Source organism: Diabrotica virgifera, chromosome 1, assembly GCF_917563875.1.
Source record: "Diabrotica virgifera virgifera chromosome 1, PGI_DIABVI_V3a".
NCBI lineage: Eukaryota > Metazoa > Arthropoda > Insecta > Coleoptera > Chrysomelidae > Diabrotica > Diabrotica virgifera.
In genome coordinates this window covers 142,364,002-142,384,704 of record NC_065443.1, presented here as the reverse complement: position 1 = coordinate 142,384,704, position 20,703 = coordinate 142,364,002, and the positions used below count along the sequence as shown (strand labels likewise).

Here is a 20,703-nt window from a genome sequence, read left to right as displayed (position 1 = left end):
ATAAATACCGAAACAGGTCGATTTTTATTTTCAAAATTATGATTTTTTGAAATATATACCATACTAGTGACGTTGTTCTGAAGCTATTTACTTGTGGCATTTTTGTAATTTACTAGTTTTGATTAGAAATAAGCCACAATTTTACTAAAAAAATGATTTTATTAAGGTTTCGACGCCCAAATCGGGTGTCGTTGTCAAAAGACAAAAAGTATTAATGAATTAAACTATATAACTCATTAATATATATAATATATTAATACTAGTGACGTCATCCATCTGGGCGTGATAACGTAATTGATGATTTTTTAAATGAAAATAGGGGTAGTGTGCTAGCTCATTTGAGAAGTTATTCAATTCTCTATTCAGTAATAAACATTAACATAGATAACTATTTGTACACAGTGTCCAAAACAAAATTTTTGAATTAAATTCATCGACACAAAAGAAGAGTGTATGTAATTTATTTAATTCAAAATACATTTTACTGCTGCCAAAAAAACAGAAAAAAAGTTTATTTAACAGATACACATTTCTTTTCGTTTAAATTCAATGTTCAAGCTCTCTTAGCATGTGGGTGGCTTTTTAGATTGATATCTGTACCTACAGTTGAGTCCCTGAATCTTTACCCGTGCGTCATCATTTTAAAGCATACGAAATAAATCGATGAAGTCGGAAATTGAAATTTACTAAACGCAACAGCAAGTCACTTACCGTCACTTGCTGTTGCATTTAGTAAATTTCAATTTCCGACTTATAATCGACTTATTTCGTATGCTTTAAATGATGACGCACGGGTAAAGATTCAAGGACTCAACTGGATAATATATAAATTATGTACCTATAATACAGGGTGTAACAAAAATACAGGTCATAAATTAAATCACATATTCTGGGACCAAAAATAGTTCGAATGAACCTAACTTACCTTAGTACAAATATGCAGATAAAAAAAGTTACAGCCCTTTGAAGTTACAAAATGAAAATCGATTTTTTCCAATATATCGAAAACTATTAGAGATTTTTTATTGAAAATGGACATGTGGCATTCTTATGGCAGGAGCATCTTAAAGAAAAATTATAGTGAAATTTCTGCACCCCATAAAATTTTTATGTGGGTTTTATTCCCTTAAACCCCCCAAACTTTTGTGTACGACTCAATTAAATTATTATTGTGGTACCATTAGTTAAATTCAATATTCTTAAAACTTTTTTGCTTCTTAGTATTTTTTCGATAAGGCAGTTTTTATCGAGTTGAGGCCTATTTTTTAATATGTTTACATAAAAATTTTATGGGGGTTTTGTTCTTTTAAACCCCCCAAATGTTTGTGTACGTTCCAATTAAAATATTACTGCGGTACCATTAGTTAAACACAGTGTTTTTAAAACTTTTTTGCCTCTTTGTATTGTTTCGAGAAGGCACCTTTTATCGAGATGTGGCTTCTTTTTTAATATGGTTCAAAATATACCTAAAAATGTATAAATTTTCATATTACTACCAAGTCTCCATAATCGTACTTAACCATATACAAATATGTGGTGGATTTGACAAATATTCAAAATATCTCGATAAAAACTGACTTTTCGAAAAAGTACTAAGAGCCAAAAAAATTTTAAAAACATTGTGTTTAACTAATGGTACTACAATAATAATTTAATTGGAACGTACACAAAAGTTTGGGGGGGTTTAAAGAAACAAAACCCTCATAAAATTTTTATGGGGTGTCCAAATTTCACTATAATTTTTTATTAAGATGCTACTGCCATAAGAATGCCACATGTCCATTTTAAATAAAAAATCTCTAATAGTTTTCGATATATTGGAAAAAGTTGATTTTCATTTTGTAACTTCAAGGGGCTATAACTTTTTTTATGTACACATTTGTACTAAGGTAAGTTAGGTTCAATCGAACTATTTTTGGTCTTAGAATATGTGATTAAATTTATGACCTGTATTTTTGTTACACCCTGTATAATATAAATAAATACGTAAATTGGCTTTGTATTGAAAAGAATAGTGAAAAATAGTTGGATTCAATGCGGACGGTGGAATTTGACAGAGAGGAAGATGCCTTGTGAAAATTATGTAATTCCACATGACAGAAGAGGTGTTTTGTGTACCACGAATACAGGTAGACATAAAGAAAACTCTACACAATTTTTTATAACTTTGGCCCCAACTCCTTGGATGGATTATAACTACGTAGCTTTTGGGTATGTATTTAACATTTTTATCTTAAACGAAATAACTTTTTTTACATTCATATGGATATACCTATCTGATAATTATAGTCTAGTCATAAAGTGTCAATCTGAAAAGGTACCACTGTCTACAATTTTGTCCCTATGGGAAATCTAAAAATATGCAAAAACATTTCAAATTTATTTATGAGGGGGACATTTTGTAGACCAGTTTTCAACTAAATTACATCAACCCTCTAACCGGACGAACACAACCCCCAAAATCTTAAATGGGAAGGGGGTTAAGTGATTTTGAAGGTTGTTCAACTACCTTCTCAAAAATACCACATACCTACATTAAATTTCTTTTCAGTGCCTTTGGAAAAATGAAGTGAACCCGCAAAGATATTAGTAACCAGTTCAGAATTCCAAAAAATTTTTTGGAGTATTGGAGTATTTTGATGGTTTGTTCCAACACAACGACAAACCGTCCATATATCGATCACCGTCCTGCGCAGTAAACAAAATATCCCATGGAACTCACGGAATACATACACAGAACGCATGGAACGTATTATTTTGTAATAACGTGATCGTTACATGACGGTTCTCGTTGTGTTGGAACAAACCTTTGAGTATTTTTTTAGTAGTTTTGTAAAAATCAAGTAAAACCGTAAAAATATTAAATATCGAGTTCAGAACTGCAACATTTTTTTGGAGTACTATTGGTTCAAGATTTTTCCAAAAGTACTGAAAAGAAATATAATGTATGAGGTATTTTTGAAAAGGTAGTTGATTCACCGTTAAAACGAAATATCACTCAAATCCCCTTTCCATTAAAGATTTTGGGTGGTTGTGTCCGCCCCCGCTAGAGGGTTGATGTAATTTAATTGAAAACTTATGTACCTACAAAATGTCTCCCTCACAAATAAATTTGACGTGTTTTTGCATAATTTTAGATTTTCTATAGGGACAATGAGAGGGTGGTACCTTTTCAAATTGACATGCTAGGTATACATATAAGTATGATCAATAGACAATTTTAATTTTGTCTACAAGCTTATAAAGTACTAGATCAGGGCGCATCTGTAAAAATATTAGTACATTTGGATGTTGAGAGGTGACTTATATTTTTTTTTTCAGAAATTGCTTGAAAATAATGCTTATAATAATATTTAAGTTATCCTCCCACTCAAAAAGGTCCGGAACATTGTTTAAATAATAAAAATGTCAAAAAATTAAGGAAAAATTCGATTGTTTTCCTGGTTTTTTGATTATAACTTTAAAAGTATTCATTTTCGAGAAAAGTTGCACCGACATAAAAGTTGCATAATTAAATTTCCTACAATATAGGATTAACTGATAATTTTAAAAATTGTCGCCCTTGTTGCAAAATAGCAATAATTTCGAAAAAATCATAAAAAAACAAGTATTCCCATTTTACGTTCTTCAACCATTCATGTTACACTTGGGATCTTCATATTTTACCCAGAAAAACATTATGATATGATAAAACAATACTGTAAATTTCATTAAGATAGGTTTAATAGATTTTGCAAAATAAATTTTGCAATCCAGCTTTAGCAAAAAAATTCATTTTTTCAAAATGTTGCAGCACTGAAAATAGAGCAGACAGCAAGTTAAATTTTTTTACGTATAAAAGAATACTGTACCTTTCATTTGCAATTTGTAAAATTAAAATGGGTTAACTACCACAGCGTCAGAAATTTTTTAAATAAACATTAATTTTTGGTGCTACGCGCTGGACAGCGGATACGTTCGCTCGGATTGGACATTCCAATGATCTTTAATAATGATTGATAAATTTTAATTTTTAGTACCTACATTTCGAAATAAATAAATTTGTTTATTGCAAAATAAAAACACATACTCTATCCTTTCAAATAACACTTTTTTTAGCAAAAACTTTCTTTCTTCATATATTTTAACTAAGAAAATAAAAGTGTATTATTTTTAAACATATGCAATTGTTTAAACAATTTTTCACAAACAATAATCAAGTTAGTTTGATTTTTGTAGAATTAAAATATGAACATACAACAAAATATAGAGTAAGAAAATAATATATTAAATAAAGATTGGAAGAAATTTTGGTGGAAATCAACTTGTGTGAATCGAACACCGCTGTCCTCCGCGTAACACCAAAAATTAATGTTTATTTAAAGAAATTCCTGACGCCGTGGTAGTTAACCAATTTTAATTATGCAAATTGCAAATTGTACAGTAGAGGAAAGTAACCAAATATGGAATAGTGGCCTAATATGGAATTCCTTTATTTCTCCGAAAATATAAGTTGGAAGCGCACTACAAGGCCATCCTCTATTTCAATCGCTCTCTTTATTATCGTATTCACACCTCTGTGTCAGATGCGCGAACGATACGTGTCTGACAGGCGCGTTTTGTTTTATCGCCTCGCAGAAAAAGGTAAATATATATTCAACGAATATTATTGGTTATTATGCATGAATACAGATTAGTTATGCTATTGCGTATATCAATAGTACCTTTATTTTGATATTTTATGACCTTCTGTAATTAAAACATTACCACGTGAAAAAATGTTGATACTAGTTTGAATTAATGTACAAATCCAAATATGGACAGTCGTTGGTGCCTAATTATGGAATAGTGGATTAAGTGTAAGTGGGCTCATTATGATTGTGCTGGTCCAGAGTTTCATACATGGATCTGTGATGTCTGCAAGTGATTAAGCTACTTCTTTTATTTTTCACAATTTGCTTATTTAAATTTATTTGATCTCAGATGTTTATGTCTATTTTTGTTATTGATATGTTGGTTTATGCCTATATTCCAAATATGGGTACCTATTCCATATTTGGTTACTCATTTGGGATTTTGTTTTTTTGTTTGATTTTTTTTTGTTAAAGATATTTAATCGAAAGCTTTTAATTACTATATAAAAATTTATGACTGATGTGTCATAACATTAAATTGTTTTCATTTCTATAAAGGTATTATTTTATATCCCCAAAACAAAACGATGTTCCATAATTGGCAACTTTCCTTTATTCTTCTATTTGTAATAAAAATTTTAATTTGCTATCTGCTTTATTTTCAGTCCTGCAACATTTTGAAAAAATGAATTTTTTTTGCGAAAGCTGGATTGCAATAGTTATTTTCGTAACAAGTGCAGAAAGTCATACTTTTCCGCACGCGACTGCAGTTTTTGCAGTCGAGCAGTCGAGTGCGGAAAAGAGACTTTTTGCAATCGTTAGGAACAATATTTTTTCTACGAGTCTTTAAAAAATCTTAGTCAATGAATTTAATTAATATGAAAATACATACACAAATTAATTCTTTGACAAGGTTGTCAAAACCAAACTTTCAGCATAATTGGTTAGCATGACGACGATCTTGGTTTCCATGACGACGATTCAAAACCACTGTTATTAGGTTTGTTCTAGTAAACAGTCAAACTAGTCAGAAACCGTCAGCAAACAGTTGGTCAGTGAGAGAACATAATACAGTCATCAGTGCTATCCCCTCTACTCGCGCTGGTCGACTATTCGCTGATAGTTTCAAACCGTTTGAAACTGATGCTAGAACAAACCTATTGTCTACTGATTTGACTTTCGAATGTTATGTCAAAATTATTTTATTTCATCGAATTCTCAGTAGTAATTGCACAAGAGCTCTAAAATTGTATATTAATTTTAGAGATCGAGTGCAATTTGTTGCGATTATTTCATGAATAAAACTGTTCAAAACCACAATTTTATTGTAATTTATTTATGTAAGTACAAATTAGTACAATTAAACACACAGTTGTTATAAAATATTTGGCGGTTGAAAGTCATCACTTTTATAATATTTAAAACATTAATTGTCATTAATGTCACTGAATCTATTTTTTCGTAGCAACGAAGGGCATCTGACGTAATATACTTGACGACGGGAAATTATCAAAAATTATCAGTTTAATTTAGATTTCTGTAGCTTTCTATTGGTCAGAATCTCCTATGAATGAAATAATCGCGGAAATAATCGCGTTAATTTTATTAAAACATGAACACAATAAGTAGTTCAGAGAAATAAGGAAAAAATATCTTGTTGGTGACACAACCCCCTCCAGGCCGAAACCAAACTTTTTGAGTAGTATGGACATCTATAATAATAACCTATATGTTTCCTGCAGCCGATTTTGATGATATACATAGTTATAAACAAATGAAGATCAAAAAACCCTAAATTTTCGCTTTTTTCGTCTATAACCAAAAAGTTAAGTATTTTAAACAAATTTGAGAGTGAGAAACTCATATATCGTATAAAAAACTTCAATATGGCGTTCGCTAAATATGTCTATCCTTATTGGTTGCTTAGAAATTTGCAAAATAAATCATAAATTTTGAGTTTTTATAAATATTCATAACTTTATGTAAAAATTAACTTAGAGCGTTCTTATTACACGACTTGCTGAGACTTGTGGTGCTTAAATTATATTTTAAATTTCAAAGCAATTGGTCAAATAGTTTAAAAGTTATTTAATTTGTTTATCCCAAATTAATTTTTTTGCAACGCTATAAGTCAGAAAATGATGAAGTTACACTAATACTTTGGATAGTTTATGAAAGAAGAAGATTTATACTATTAATTTAATTTAAAAAAAAATGACAAAAAATAATTCTAAATACTGCAAAATTTTTTTGCAAAAACATGCGAATTAAAAAAAGGGGGGCTAACTTCGTCCCTAATTGTCCTAGGACAATTGTTTTCTTTCTAAATGTGTATAAAAATTCAGTCTTTCCAAATATGAAAAAATAATTTTTCTACGGGTAACGGTTAAAAAGTTATTCTAATTGTTTATAAGTAAGCAAAAAATCGACGTGTTTTTGCAAAATAATTTTACACTGTTTAAAATTACTTTTTGTCATTTTTTTTAATAAGGCAATAGTATAAATATTCTTCTTCCATAAACTGTCAGAAGTCTTACTGTAACCTCATAATTTTCTTTGCAAAGAAAATTGAATTTGGGATAAACAAATTAAATAACTTTTAAATTATTTGACCAATTGCTTTGAAATTTAAGATATAATGTAAGCACCAGAATTCTCAGCAATTCGTGTAATAAGAAGGTTCTAAGTTAATTTTTACATAAGTTATGAATATTTATAAAAACTCAAAATTTATGATTTATTTTGCAATTTTCTAAGCAACCAATAAGGATAGACATATTCAGCGAACGCCATGTTGGGAATGTTATATAAAAATTAAAGTACGGTAATAGTGCTTTCCAATAGTGGTATAAAATATAGGGTAGGTATTCCATTTAAAATTACTGAGAAAATAATGTATTTGAGTTTTGACTCACCCTGTATTTGATATAAACAAAATTAGCAATATAGTCGGTTCGCTAAACTCAGACACAACTGGCTAATGATTTTAGTTGATTTTTTTTTGTTTTTGTCAATTTTGCCAGAATTGGCAAAATTACTAACTATTTAGTAATTATTAACTATTTAATTAGTTTTTTGCCAATTTTACCAAATTGGCAAAATAACTTACTAAAATCACTAGCCACTTGTGTCTGAATTTAGCGAACCGACTATATCAATAATTTTTTTTAATTTTGACAATAAATAAAAAAAATATGGCATCAATAAACCATCGTTATTGTGCTTATTTTTATTTATACAGGGAGTTGAATCTGTAACGATTTTCATATAAAATTGGTTATAACTTTGCAAGTACCCTGTAGGTATATCATAACAAACCTTTATATTTTTGTGATGCAGAAGTTAAGAAGATTTCGAATACAAAATAAAATTCCAATGGAGTGTTCCATAACATATGTTTAAAAAAACATATGTTTGGTCTGCCACGTTATCGAACACCTTGTAACGTTCTAACTAATTTTGAAATGTGATGCTCAAAGTTGGCTACAATTTTTGATATTAACTGTTATTGCTATTTATTACTGTAGCGGATCTGGACCCCGATTTTTGACCCTTTGCTTCGTTATCCATCATTCGCTATCTGTATCTGTAGAGTGTACAGATAGCGAATGATCGATATCGAAGCGAAGGGTGAAAAATCGGGTTCCTACTGAGCTTTATCACACTAATCAATCACCCTGTATGTGTTTATTCAGAAAAATAAATAATAATCATTTAGCTCTATATTTCAAACTCCTATGTGTCACTGTTTAATAATTGGTATTAACATTTTAGTCAATTACTACAAGGAGAAGAAGTCTTAAAAGCTATAGAGAAAGTTCCCACCTACTATGAATCCCCAACTTTACCAATAACTATTGTTATGAGCGGAGAGGTAACCTTAGATGGAATTCCAGATTACTTTACCTCAATGGAAAGACCAGAATTCCAAAGTATCTTGCCGTCGCTCTCTAAAGACAATTTATACGCAGTAGACGATTGTAATTTGATACCAACCACATCTAGATTTTCAATGTCGAAGTATAAGAAAGGCTTGTATGGCTTGGAGACTGATATGACGATAAACATGGAGTATCCAAATTTGCCAGATTATCTGATGCCAAGACTAATGGGTGAATCAGAAGCAAGTAAGTGATTCATTTCTCTTTGTGCAATTTACTATTTTTGTTGTGAATAAGCCACAATTTTACTTTAAAATCAAAATTTGACGTTTCAATTTGCGCTTCGGGAATTGTTTTTGTATTTGAGAACGCTTTCCGAAGTGGAAATCGAAACATCAAATAACATTAATTTTAAAGTAAAATTGTGGCGTATTACCAACAAAATAGTAAATAGCATCAAAATGCCACAAGGAAATTGTTTCAGAACAGTATTAATTTCTCTTTCTTTGGTATTTCTTATTTCTTTTTTATTTAGCATATAAATATCGTATAGTTGTCATACTATAAAGTTTTAATCGTTTATCCCAATTATTAAAAATTAATGTATGATTCATCATCATCATGGCATCTACACTCCTAGCGGAGTGATTGCCGCCCTCTTTGGGCTCTTCCGATTCGTTTGTCGCGGTGAATCAATCCGCATTAACATTTTCGTTTTACAATTGGTTGTGTGACTTGACATCTTCTACAATTTTCCTCCATTCGTTCCTGTTTTTGCTTCTGGTTACCCATTCTCTGACTCCCATCTTCTTAAGGTCCTCCACTATCTGGTCCTCCCATCTAGTTTTGGGTCTTCCTCGTGGTCTGCCTGATACAGGTCTCCATTTGGCAATTTTCTTGATAACGGCTTCTGGATTCCTTCTTTTATATATGTCTCATCCATCTGAGTATCTGTGCCTTGATAAATCTGACGATGTCTTCTCCTTTCAGAAGTTCTCTTACTTCGTGGTTCATTAGTTTTCTAAATTCATTATTACCTAAGTTTAGTGGTCCTGCTATCCTCCGAATTATTTTTCTTTCTAGGATCCTCAATCTTTCTTCCTCTTTCTGTGTCAGACACATTACTTCAGCACCATATGTGATTACTGGTCTAATTGCTGCTTTGTAAATTTTCAGTTTTGTATTCTGAGTAAGCTTCTTATCGAGGAAGGTACTGTATTTCCAGTAGGTTCTGCTTCCTGTCTGGATTCTTTCATTAATTTCGATACTTCTATCATTAGTTCCATTAACTGAGACTCCAAGATATTTAAAATGTTCTACCTTTTCAAATTCATATTCACCGATACTTAAGCTTATCATATTAACTGGGTTTTTTCTTGAGCATATTAGGTATTTTGTTTTGTTTTGATTTATTTCTGTATAAAAAAAATGTATGATTAAAACTGTAAAAAATGTATGATTAAAACCTAAAAATATCAGGACGCTCCTTGTTATAGGTAAGCGCAAATTAAAAATTAAAGAAGATATTATTTTAGAATTAGCCCAAATCATTTGTCGGAACCTTGTCGGAAAGAGTGAATGTTTTAACCTAAATTAAGAAACTTATTAATCTCAAAAATAGTAACTTTTGCTGTGTTCTTGAACAAAATAATAATTGGATTTACGTTTTTCAAACTTTAACTAATTAGATAGGTACATGGGATATGTCAGTCCGGATGGCCTCAAACCACTTCTTTTGTGGTCTCCCTCTTCGTTCCTTCCCTTGTTCTCCTCCCTGCAAAACTCTTAGTAAGTTTATTTATTTTGGCATTCGTAAAACATGTCCCAACCATCTAACTCTCTGTGCCTTAATTTTCTGTGTTATCTTCAGTCTCTCATTCATCTCCATTAGCTCCTGACTTTTTATTCTGCGCTACTCCCGTTAGTCTTCTTTATACCACCAAAAACTTTCTTTTCAAGATTTTTTTTCTCTTCCAAATCTATAGATATTATTATTTCTCAATTATTTTTAAAGTAAATGTCTACCACATTCCGGGATGTGTTGGATAGTTTCTTTTTTTTGACGAAATGTCTCTGATTATGCTCTGAAAGCGAAAGTACTTGGGTAAGATTTAATTAATAACTATGCTCGATATCTATCTTTTGTATTTGTAAAAAACTGCTTATACAGTGTGTCTGCGTAACTTGAAACCATATGAGAAACTTTTTTATTGCTAATTTTATGAAAAAAAGTTATTCTCCATAAAGTGCTCTGTATGGTCTAAAACCATCAATTCATTCAATAAAATCATTTAATTCAATCATCAGATATCAAATTTTATCAACAGTATACGAGGTATGTCAAGAAATATGAATTTCGCTAAAGAGGAAAGCATCTTTATATGTATTTCAGAATATCGAAAATTGTTATTAAGAAAAGGTGTTTGGAATCAAAAATTATGTTATAATATACAATTACATTATTCTAATAAAAAAAAAGGTTTGAAATTTTTTTTCAAATTACGGATACCCAACATCAATTTTATTACGATAACTCCGTTATTGTAAATTTTACGAAAAAAAAGTTAATCTTTGTGAAAAGGTCTTCATAGTCTATAAACTAAGAGTCAATGCTAATATATCCAATTTTTTCAATTTTATACGGGGTATGTCAGAAAATATGAATTTCGCTAAGAGTAAAGAACCTTTATTTTTTAATTAGAAGGATATGTAATTGCATATTGAAACACAGTTTTAAATTCCGAACAACTTTTATTATAACAATTTTTAATATTGTGAAAAATAAAGGTACATTACTATTGAGCTAAATTCATATTTTTGACATACCTCGTATAAAATTGATAAAATTTGATATCTTATAATTTCATCTTAGTTGTTAGACGATGCAGACCTTTTTATACAAAATAACTTTTTTCGTAAAATTAATAATAACGGTAAAATAATAAAAAAAAATTAATAAGAAGAATGTAATTTCATATTATAACATAATTTTTAATTGCAAACAACTTTTCTTAATAACAATTTTCGATATTGTGAAATATAAAGGTAATTCCTCTCGAGCGAAATTCATATTTTTTGACATACCTCGTATAGTGTTGATAAAATTTATCTGATGATTGAATTTTAGGTTTCAGACCATTCAGAGCACTTTATGAAGAATAACTTTTTTTCGTATAACTGATAATAAAAAAGTTTCCCATAATATGGTTCCAAGTTACACAGACATTGTATACTACTTTAAAAAATACTTAGATTACTACGATTCCTATGTAATTTTCCCAGATAGTTTATCATCTTTCTTGTGAATTGGGCAAATGAATGCTATGTTCCATTGCTCTGGCATTTTTTTTTTGTTTTCTTATATTTTTATATTACAGTATATCTCCCTCTACTTTTAATATTCCTGCAGGTACTCGCTTTTATTATTTTTAGGTTTCTTATTACTTTTATTGCACGTGCCAACTTCGTGAAAATGAAAAACATTTTATGCAGCAAAGATTCGACATTGGCCCTCAGAATAAGACTAAATAAATGTTATGTACACAGTGTATTTTACTATGGAGCTGAATCATGGACATTAAATCGAAATGCAATAAATTGACTTAACGCGTTTGAAATCTGGACATTTAGAACAGTGTTAAGGATTTCATGGGTAGATAGAGTCACTAATATAGAAGTGTTAAGGAGAATAGGCACAGACAGGGAAATCTAAAAGCCAATAAAAGAAAATAAAAAAAATAAAATAAAGATATAAATATAGCATCTTGAGACTTATAATTCAAGGAAAAATAGAGGGTAGGAGAAGCGTAGGAAGGAGACGCGTTTCCTGGTTGAAGAACCTGAGAGAATGGTTTGGTTGCAGCTCAAGGTAATTGTTCAGAGTAGCTGCCTCGAAGGTCAAAATAGCCATGATGATTGCCAACCTTCGTCGCGAAGATGGCACTTAGAGAAGAAGAAGATTACTTCTATTACTTTTCCTTCTCTGTCTTTTCTTGTGTTCGCTGTTGCTCTGGTTCTTGTATTCGTTGATGTATATACCCCGGGTCTACCCCAAAATCCCGACAGCCAAAATCCCGACAGCCAAAATCCCGACGGCCAAAATCCTGACACACCAGAATCCCGACAGGCCAAAATCCCGACAGGCCAGAATCACGGCAGGTTTGATAAGTTTCTTTTTAACATATAATTACATTTATTTGTTTTTTGTTTATGGCCATCTGTTTTTTATTTTTTGTTACTAAACAAAAGTATTTTACCATTTAATATAAACTAATTTTCTATATAAAATGTCTAACATGGGTATATGAATTAAATTATTTTTTTTTGCAAATATATGTATAGTCCAATAATACACTCACCGGTATGAAAAACGGGCACCCCAAAAAATGGGTAATTTTTGATGTCTCTTATCTCCTAAACCTGTAACACTATTCTTTAACAATATCGCTGTAATATTATTGTTGATAGGTAGGTCAATTTTCATTGTATATCGGGTGTACCAATCAAACTGGTTTTTTTCTCAATTTTCACAACACCCTGTGGAATATTCTAGCCTTTATAAAATATTGAAATTAAAACCCAACTATAGCCCCAGGTTTTCTTAACATTTTGTTTTTTTATTTATTCGCTTATGTTGGATAATAAAAAAGTTAGGGACTTTAACAACTAGCCATGTTCTTTATTAATACAGGGTGTTTCTAAATAAGTGCGACAAACTTTAAGTGGTAATCCTGCATGAACAAATAATGACCGTTTGCTTGATAAACCTATGTCCGCAAATGCTTCGTTTCCGAGATACGGGGTTGATTTGTTTCTTACAAACTAACGACTTATTTATTTCTCTAAAACCGGTTGAGATATATTTAGATTAAATTTGGTAGATAGGTTTTAAGAAGTAGTTATTGCGCACTTTTTGACATACAATTAAAAGTTTTATATTTACCATTGGCGTCCATGCGGGTAATATGACCCGTATGCACGCCAATGGTGAATATAAATTCGTAATTGTATGTCAAAAAATGCGGAATAACTACCTCTTAAAACCTACCAAATTTCATTTACATATCTCAACCGGTTTTAGAGCAATAAATATATCGTCAGTTTGTAAGACAAAACTCAACATCCCGTATCTCGGAAACGAAGCATTTGCGGACATAGGCTTATTAAGCAAACGGTCATAATTTTTTCATGCAGAATTACCCCTTAATGTTTGTCGCACTTATTTAGAAACATCCTGTATTTATAAAGAACATCGCTAGTCGTTAAAGTCCCTAACTTTTTTATTATCCAACATAAGCGAATGAATAAAAAACTGAATGTTAAGGAAACCTGGGGCTATAGTTGGGTTTTAATTTCAATATTCTGTAAAAGCTAGAATATTCCACAGGGTGTTGTGAAAATTGAGAAAAAAACCCAGTTTGATTGGTACACCCGGTATACAATGAAAATGTACGTGTCTAGTAACAATATTCCTACAGCGATATTGTTAAAGAATGAGGCTAAAGAATAATAACATATTAGGTTTGTTCTAGCAAACAGTCAAACTAGTCAAAAACCGTCAGCAAACAGTTGATCAGTGAGAAAACATAATACAGTCACCAGTGCTACCGTGCTACCCCCTCTACTCGCGCTTGTCCACTATTCGCTGATGGTTTCAAACCGTTTGAAACTGATGCTAGAACAAAACTATTAAAAAATTACTTTTTTTTTTTATTAATGGCTTTAACGGAGCCAATTAGCCAGACTATTTGTGTTTTTTTGTATGGTATTACAATAACAATTTTAAGTTAACATCTAAGCCTACTTATTATCTAAATGTACAGAGTGTTATACTATATTAATGGATACATTTTTCAATTTTGTGTGATATTTTTACAATTTTATAATTTTATTATCTAAGCCTATTTAAAATTTAAATTTACAGGACGTTACATATTCGTAAAGACATTGTAACGTCTGCTTATTTTTTGGAAAAAGAATTTCGTTTAAATTGACAGGTAAAGGACAATTTAGATCAATTAACTTTTCATACATTACTTTAATATTTTGTCTGTACAGTCCACACTCCAATATGAGGTGCTGTAGATCTCCCATTCCACCACAGGCGCAATATGGGTTATCACTGATACCTATGCTGTGTTTGTATGCTGGGGTTAGTGCGTGATTTGACCTCATTCTGTTTATTGTTTTTATAAATAGCCTATTTGATTCTTGTTTAAACCATCTCTCATTGGGAATTAGTGGCTGGCAATTTCTAAAATTTATTCCCGTTGTACTTTGGTTATATACACGTTGCCAATTTTGTTTGCAATGGTTTTTACTGATATTATCTATATCGGTTACTGGTAGAAGTATGTTGCTTATGTTTTGTTTGGTTAAAGCTCCAGATTAAATTAAAAATTACTTAAATCGGACAACAGGTTTAGGAGATACGGGACATTAAAAATGACCCATTTTTTGGGGTGCCCGTTTTTCGTGCCGGTGAGTGTAGATATATGTATAATCAAATCCTTAATTCAAGTTTACTTTCATATAATATATATTATAATGTCACTTACAACCTTCCATTTCAGTAAGTATAGCTTTTATATTATAAAATGAAGTGTTTAAATAATTTTGGCTTTTCAAATACATAATAATTAGTACCCGTACCATCCCGTACTTATTAGTAAGTAATAATTTTTCAATTTTAATACTCTATAATATTATATGGTATTGCATTTGGAAAGGAAACAATAAGTATTTAAAATGTGGTGGTCCGAATTTTTACTTATGCGAGGATTGTTGCATGTCGGGATTCTGGCGTGTCGGTGTTTTGGCCGTCGGAATATTTGGCTGTCGGGATTTTGGGCGCCACCGATATCATACCTACATATCTGTTTCTGTATCTTTACTGTTTAATAATTCGTCGAAATACTGTGACCTAGTGTTTGTGTGCCGTCGAAACTCTAAAATGTTTAATATTTGCGTATTTATTTACATACGTAGTTTACTTTGCTATAATTAGTGCCATTATGTAGGTTTTTCAAAAATTTAGTGTCATTATGTAAGGCCGATAATTCAGTCAATAACTAGATGAAAGTCGCCAATTATGGAATACCATTTTTTTGGGATATAAAATAATACCTTTATAGAAATGAAAACAATTTAATATTATGACACATCAGTCATACATTTTTATGTAGTAATTAAAAGCCTTCTATTAAATATCTTAATTAACAAAAAAAGAAATCGAACAAAAAACAGAATCCCAAATGAGTAACCAAATATGGAATAGGTACCCATATATGGAATATAGGCATAAACCAACATATCAATAACAAAAATAGACATAAACATCTGAGATCAAATAAATTTAAATAAGAAAATTGTGAAAAATGAAAGAAGTAGCTTAATTCACTTGCAGACATCGCATATCAATGTATGAAACTCGGGACCAGCACAATCATAATGAGCCCACTTACACTTAATCCACTATTCCATAATTAGGCACCGACGACTGTCCATATTTGGATTTGTACATTAGTTCAAACTAGTATCAACATTTTTTCAAGTCGTAATGTTTTAATTACAGAAGGTCATAAAATATCAAAATAAAGGTACTATTGATATAAGCAATAGCATAACAAGTCTGTATTTATGCATAATAACCAATAATACTCGTTGAATATATTTACCTTTGAAATTTTCTGCGAGACGATTAAACAAAACGCGCCTGCCAGACACGTATCGTTCGCGCATCTGACCCAGACGTGTGAATACGATAATAAAGAGAGCGACTAAAATAGAGGATGGTCTTGTAGTGCGCTTCCAACTTATATTTTCGGAGAAATCAAGGAATTCCATAGTAGGGCACTATTCCATATTTGGTTACTTTCCTCTACGTCATAAAACAAAATAATTCATATACGCAGATAACACAGTTATCGTTGTAGAAAGAAGATCATTTGGTGGAGGGCAAACTTTAAAGATCACTAGATAAAATAAAAGTTTACTATGAACAAAACCAAATGAAGCCAAACGAAGCTGACAAAAATCTTAAAATTGTGTGGTCGGGTCAGAAATGTTTTGTAAAAGCTTCAACTATGCGTACTAATTTTTTGAAATCTTAAAATTGATTACATCTCACTTAAGAAATATAAAAACGAAAAAATGTCATTTTTGATAATGGCGGAGGGAAAGGGGTATGGTGGGTCAAAATTGAGTCTTATGTTTTAATTAGGTACAAGAATGTAAAAAAAATGAATTCTGGGAGTGATGTCATGTTGCCTATCTTAACTGAAGGTACCCTTTAATTTACCTATTTATCCGGTCTAAGTGGAAAGTTTGATTTTCCACCATCGCATCGGCCCATGTGTCACTGAAAATTGACGGCATAGTGCTCATACGTTTTCTTTTAGGTTCTAATTAGTCCAAGTAATGAAGCTTAAAATAGGACAAAACCTCGCAATTTTTACAGAATAGATCGATTTGCATGAAAATTTGAGAATAAGTAGTGGATAGTCCAAGGATCAAAATCTATATCATGCCGAAAGGCGCTTTTACAAAACCTCGCAATTTTTACAGAATGGTCGATTTGCATGAAAATTTGAGAATAAGTAGTGGATAGTCCAAGGATCAAAATCTATATCATGCCAAAAGGCGTTTTTGCAATGGGGGTGGTTGCCACCCCATCCCGGGGTGGAAATTTTTTTTATCATATTTTGACCGCAAAAGTTGGTAAAAACATTCATTCTAAGTAAAAAAGTTCTATACATGTTTTTGATAAAATTAATAGTTTTCGATTTATTCGCCATCGAAAGTGTTAGTTTTATATCGAAAAAATCAATGTTTTTAATACGTTTTCTGCTAATAACTCCAAAAGTTTTCGTTTTATCAAAACAACTTTAATTAACAAAAATGTACCTTTTGAAAAAATAAACAAAACCTTTTTTTTATTTTCTTTAAGACCAATAGTAATCGAGCTATACTTTATTATATGTTAGCTCTTCTTTGTCAAATGCTAAATATTGTAGTTTCAAAGTCAAAAGAAGGGAAAACTACGCATTTTTCGAGGATAACTTGTTCAAACTAATTAAAAGTATTTAAAAATATCTATATCCAGATATAAAAAAAGTCTCTAGCTCAAAAATTAAGTGAATTATAATGAAAAGAATATCAGTCCCTATTTTTTTCAGCGAAAAAGTGATCGGAAGCGACCCCCTAATCACCACCCTAATTAAAATTAGTCATTAACCTTATTTGGTCTTCTTTATTTATGTATTATTAATAGGTTCTAGAAGTTTGACCGGCTCAGAATGATTAGTTTTTAAAAAAATAGAGTTAAAGCGAATAACGAATTTTTGTAGTTTGGAAAGAAATGGCCTTTTCTTCAGAGTAGAAAGATTAGCATCAGAGATACGAAAAAATGTTTAAATATGGAATTGTAGCTTATTTAACCTGGTTTGCAAAAATATTTTCTACGGCAAAAATTGAGTGAGCTATTTATAATTAAAACTTGTAATAGCATTTAAAAACCACCTTTACCAACCCTTTCAAAGTCACTTCTTTTTGCGACTGAGGATTTTAAAAAGATTTAAGATTAATAGACTTCTAGATCTTGTAAAAACCTACAAAATTCTTTTTTACCAATCTTTCTAAAATAAAAAATAAAAAAGTTACGGTTAAGAAATCAATATCAATATCAAATAAAAAAAAAGAGAAATCCAATTGGAAGCATAATAATGTAAGTTAGCGGTGCTTTTAGTCATTGGCCTTATTCATTATTCTTTATTTATGTATTATAAATAGATTCTAGAAGTTTGAGTGGCTTAGAATGATTAGTTTAAAAAAAAAATGGAGTTAAAAGCGAATAACGAATTTTTGTAGTTTGGTAAAAAATGTCATTTTCTTCAGAATAGAAAGATATAATATAATTAGAGATACGAAAAAATGTTTAAATATGAAATTGTAGGTTATTTAATTCCCAAGAACTTGGGTTTAAAAAATTTTTTCTACGGCAAAAATGAGTTAAATGAGTATATCGAAAAACATCGATTTTTTCAATATAAAACTAACAATTTCGATATCGAATAAATCGGAAACTATCAATTTTATCAAAAAAATGTATAGAACATTTTTTGGTTAGAATGAATGTTTTTATCAACTTTTGTGGTCAAAATATAATAAAAAATTTCCACCTCCGAGATGGGGTGGCAACCACCCCCATGGTAAAAGCGCCTTTCAGCATCATATAGATTTTGATCCTTTGACTATCCACTACTAATTCTCAAATTTTCAAGCAAATCGATCCATTCTGTAAAAATTGCGAGGTGAAAAGCTTTGGTTCCTGGACTAAATATTTAAGTTAAGACTCTTAAGGTGTCTAAAATGATTATCAAATTTTCAATTTTTTTCTAAACGGCTCTTAGTCTATTAGAGTTTTAAATAAAAATGGAGTCAAGGAACACATAATCTTAAAACGCTTCTAGTTTTCTCTCATTTTTTACTACTTAGTAAGTATATTTAGATGATTTTTCTTTGGCTCTCTAGCATTAACTTCAAATAAGAGAAATATATCCATAAAAGTATTTACAAGTATTTAAGTAGACAATTTATTATTATTATTTTTAGGTTACCCTTCAACCCTTAGTATACAGCAATGGTCACCATTGGATCAAGATCAAATACAGACACCACCAGACTTTTACAAAATTCTTAAAGATTGTAATATGCCCGGAGTTAGTGATACCACTTTATAAAATTAAAATATAAAATATTTCCTTTTTTATATTTATTTTCATATCACAAAATCTTAGCAATTAATTTTACTTACTAAGTTCTTTAATAAATACTTTTAGCGAAGTATAAAAAATCTTTTACATATTCATAGAACCAGAATAAAAAAATAAACGACGTAAATCTGTAAATTAAATATTTAAACATTTGGTGGACTCGCTCCTGTTTCTACTTTTAAAGTTTGGTGAATTCACCAGAAATTGCATACAATACATTTTGCGTAAGACACCATATAGTGCGGCAGATTCGTGCAAATATTATAAGAATTGTGCATTTAATGATAGAAGCATATCATTTGGACTACATATACTACACATATAAAGGTTCAAATTTAGATAGGAGGCCATCTCAGATTTTGCCTTTTACAAAAATGGCGGGGATTCAAAATGGCAACTATACATGTGTGACTAATAGCACGATAACTTTTGAAGAGACATCAGATTTCAACCAAATTTGGTATATAGGTTCTTTTTTGATGTATAAGATCGAGGACTTGAACCGGATGAATCGGTTTACCAGAAGTTGTGTTTCCTGGTTTTTATGTAAAAATATGTTGTTTTTTTCAATTATTTTACCCTGTATGTATTAATTTTTCAAATAGTTAATACGGCCATTAAAAAGAGCGTAAAAATATTTTTTAGGAAATATTTGTAACTTTTTAGTTATGTTAATTACCATTTATTAAGTGCAAAACGTATCTTCACATGTACCTATATGAGGCAGATTCGTGCAAATATTATAAGAATTACTGTGCATTTAATGGTAGAAGCATATAATTTGGACCACATATACTACACATATATAAGTCCAATTTAGATACGAGGCCATCTCAGTTTTTGTTCCTTTTACAAAAATGGCGGGCATTCAAAATGGCGACTGTGCAGATGTGACTAATAGCACGATAACTTTTGAACGAGATACCAGATTTCAACCAAATTTGGTATATAGGTTCTTTTTTTTGATGAATAATATCGAGGTCTTGAACCGGAAGAATCGGTTTATCAGAATTTGTGTTTTTACTGTTTTTTTTTGTGTAAAAATATGTTGTTTCTTTTTCAATTCTTTCACCCTGTATATATTGATTTTTCAAAAAGGTGATACCGGCGTTAAAAATAGCGTAAAAGTGCAAATAATAATATAAGAATTATTGTGAATTTAATGGTAGAAGCATAGAATTTGGACCACACATATACTACACATACAAATATTCAAATTTAGAAATGAGGCCATCTCAGATTTAGTCTTTTACAAAAATGGCGGGCATTCAAAATGAATCTGCCGCCCATAGGTACATGTGAACATACGTTATGAATTTATTAAATGGTAATTAACACAACTGAACAGTTCAAAATATTTCCTAAAAAATATATTTACACTCTTTTCAATGGCGTTATTACCTTTTTGAAAAATTTATATATACAGGGTGAAGGAAT

The 20,703-nt window shown here is 30.4% G+C and overlaps 1 protein-coding gene across 1 annotated transcript in view; it reads left to right on the top strand.

Annotated features, from left to right (window-relative positions):
- LOC114326373 (probable inactive peptidyl-prolyl cis-trans isomerase-like 6) overlaps positions 1-19,252 on the top strand; it is a 63,910-nt gene extending 44,658 nt beyond the window's left edge. The window contains exons 5-7 of the mRNA XM_050641630.1: positions 2,011-2,211; positions 8,388-8,740; positions 19,106-19,252. Coding sequence (XP_050497587.1) covers positions 2,011-2,211; positions 8,388-8,740; positions 19,106-19,233 — 682 coding nt within the window. The 3' untranslated portion in view covers positions 19,234-19,252. The remainder of the gene's footprint in view (positions 1-2,010; positions 2,212-8,387; positions 8,741-19,105) is intronic.
- The last annotated feature ends 1,451 nt before the right edge of the window (positions 19,253-20,703 follow it).